Source organism: Rhincodon typus, chromosome 34, assembly GCF_021869965.1.
Source record: "Rhincodon typus isolate 14 chromosome 34, sRhiTyp1.1, whole genome shotgun sequence".
Classification (NCBI taxonomy): domain Eukaryota; kingdom Metazoa; phylum Chordata; class Chondrichthyes; order Orectolobiformes; family Rhincodontidae; genus Rhincodon; species Rhincodon typus.
Window position 1 is genome coordinate 20,675,915 of NC_063365.1, and position 2,262 is coordinate 20,678,176.

At 47.5% G+C, this 2,262-nt stretch overlaps 1 protein-coding gene across 2 annotated transcripts in view; it reads left to right on the plus strand.

Annotated features, from left to right (window-relative positions):
• The window catches only part of spock2 (SPARC (osteonectin), cwcv and kazal like domains proteoglycan 2), a 75,609-nt gene extending 73,487 nt beyond the window's left edge, over window positions 1-2,122 (plus strand). For both annotated transcript variants that reach the window (XM_048616349.1, XM_048616350.1), the window contains one exon: window positions 1,464-2,122. In XM_048616349.1, the coding sequence (XP_048472306.1) occupies window positions 1,464-1,606 (143 nt within the window). In that variant the 3' untranslated portion in view covers window positions 1,607-2,122. The remainder of the gene's footprint in view (window positions 1-1,463) is intronic.
• The last annotated feature ends 140 nt before the right edge of the window (window positions 2,123-2,262 follow it).

Consider the following 2,262-nt stretch of genomic DNA (forward strand, 5'->3'; position numbering starts at 1 on the left):
TGCCCCCGGACTCGCTTCCGCTCGCGCTGTACTCGGCCTCGCTCCCTCTTGCGCCTCTCGGGGACGCGCTCCCCCTCGTGCTGCTCCAGGACTCACCTCCCCTCGCGCTGCTCCGGGACTTGCTAAAAAGAGAGAGGAATTTTAAAAAAAGGAAAAAAAATGTCAGAGCAGAGAAGCTCCAGGTGGAGAGTGCTACCGTGCCGCCATCTTGCTGGGACCTCGTGGCTGAAAGGCTGGGGTTACTGATGGCGAACTGGAGCTTTCAAAACAATTGATGGAATTGTGTTAACTAAGAGTATCAAAGGCTGAATGGAATAAAGATAGAGATGGAGTAAAAATCATCTATGATTTAATTGAATGGTGGGGTAGGTTTAAGGGGGCTGAATGACCTCCTCCTATCCCTTGTGTTCTTCTGGGGTTGAGTGTCATTTTGGGGGACAGTGAACTTTACATTTGTTGCTGTTGCTTGTACGAGTTGGCTGGCTTGAGATTCCACCTTTCCAGGATTGTTTCAAAGTGCTTGAGAAATCAAACCAGGAGAACAACAGTCACAGAAGTAGACCATTCAAACCCATCATACTTGCACAGGTTTTGTTATCTAGTTTGGCTGTGGCACTAGGTTATAATCTTCTGCGTTTTTCCCCAATCCCTGTTCACGATTTCTATCCAAATAACCATCCAACACCCCTCTTGAGTGTCTGAATTGAACCTACCCCTCTACTTCATGTCCAGGCAGTGCATTCCATACTCTAACTACTCACTGAGTGCAAAAGATGTTTCTCACATCATCCTTGCTTCATTTGCACATCACTTTAAATCTAAGCCCCTCTCATTCTTGTTCCTTTTACGAGCAGGAACAGCTTCACCCTTAATTGTGAATCTATTAATTCTAAAAATGTAGGAGCTGGCAAGAAAGACATTTTGATGGGCTGTTGGGAATCATCCAATTAGCTAATGAAGACTGTGTGTGCTTTCCCAATTGAGAAATGGCAGGCTCTGTGATGATTAACATAAAAGCATGAGAAATAGGAGCAGGAGTAGGCCAACTGGCCCATCGAGCCTGCTCCACCATTCAATAAGATCATGGCTGATCTTTTTGTGGACTCAGATCCACCTACCGTCCTGATCACCATAACCCTTAATTCCATTTCTGTTCAAAAATCTATCTTTGCCTTAAAAACATTCAACGAGGTAGCCTCGGCTGCTTCACTGGGCAGGGAATTCCACAGATTCACAACCCTTTGGGTGAAGAAGTTCCTCCTTAACACAGTTCCAAATCTGCTCCCCCTATTTTGAGGCTATGTTGGACAACCAATGGAAACAGGGGTGGTGCAGTTGCGATAGAATGTCTGAACATAGTACCAAAGTACCCACCTCCTACCCTCTCCCTCCACCCCGTTCTCTATGTCCTGGCGCTAATTCCCTTCCCTGTGACTGACGCTGGTTTTGTGTCACTTCCGCAGAAGATGTGATCAGTTTCTCCGGTGATTTTGGCAGCGGAGTCGGCTGGGAGGATGAGGAAGAGAAAGAGGCTGAAGAGACTGCGGAAGAAACAGAGGAAGAAGGTGAAGTTGGAGAGACCGATGACAGAGGTTACATTTGGTAACACAGCACCAGCTGTCCTATAAGCACTGCTAACCACTTGGCACATGTTTTCCATCCTTCATGAGCAACTTTCACTCCTTCTGATTAACTCATCCTCTGTCCTACAGTGTACACTACCAGTTCCCAATGACCACCTTGGCACCAGTGAGTGACACTGGTCACTGCACAGTTGCATATTACTTTATCATGTTTGACACTAAGGGGCATAGAACGTTACCACCAATGAATGGCTAGACTCCCAAGCGATATCGCTGACCCGGACAAATGTACAATTACAATTTTCAAAATCCAGGATGTAGCGCAATCAATCCAGAGAGAGTGAGAGGCATGAGGGACTCATTTCTGTAGGCAAAAGTTGAATATCAATATCGTGAAATAGAGAGGGAAGAGACAGCTGCTTCATTCTAAAGTAATATGTGTGAAGGTTATGGTGTACAATGTCAGCTCCTCACCCCCACTGACCCTTCACCCACTGACCCTTCACCCACTGACCCTTCACCCACTGACCCTTCACCCACTGGCCCCTCACCCAACGTCCCCTCACCCAACTGCCCCATCACTCATTATCCCCTCACCCACTGACCCTTCACTCACTGTCCCCTCACCCAACTGCCCCATCACTCATTACCCCCTCACCCACTGCCCCCTCACCCAACG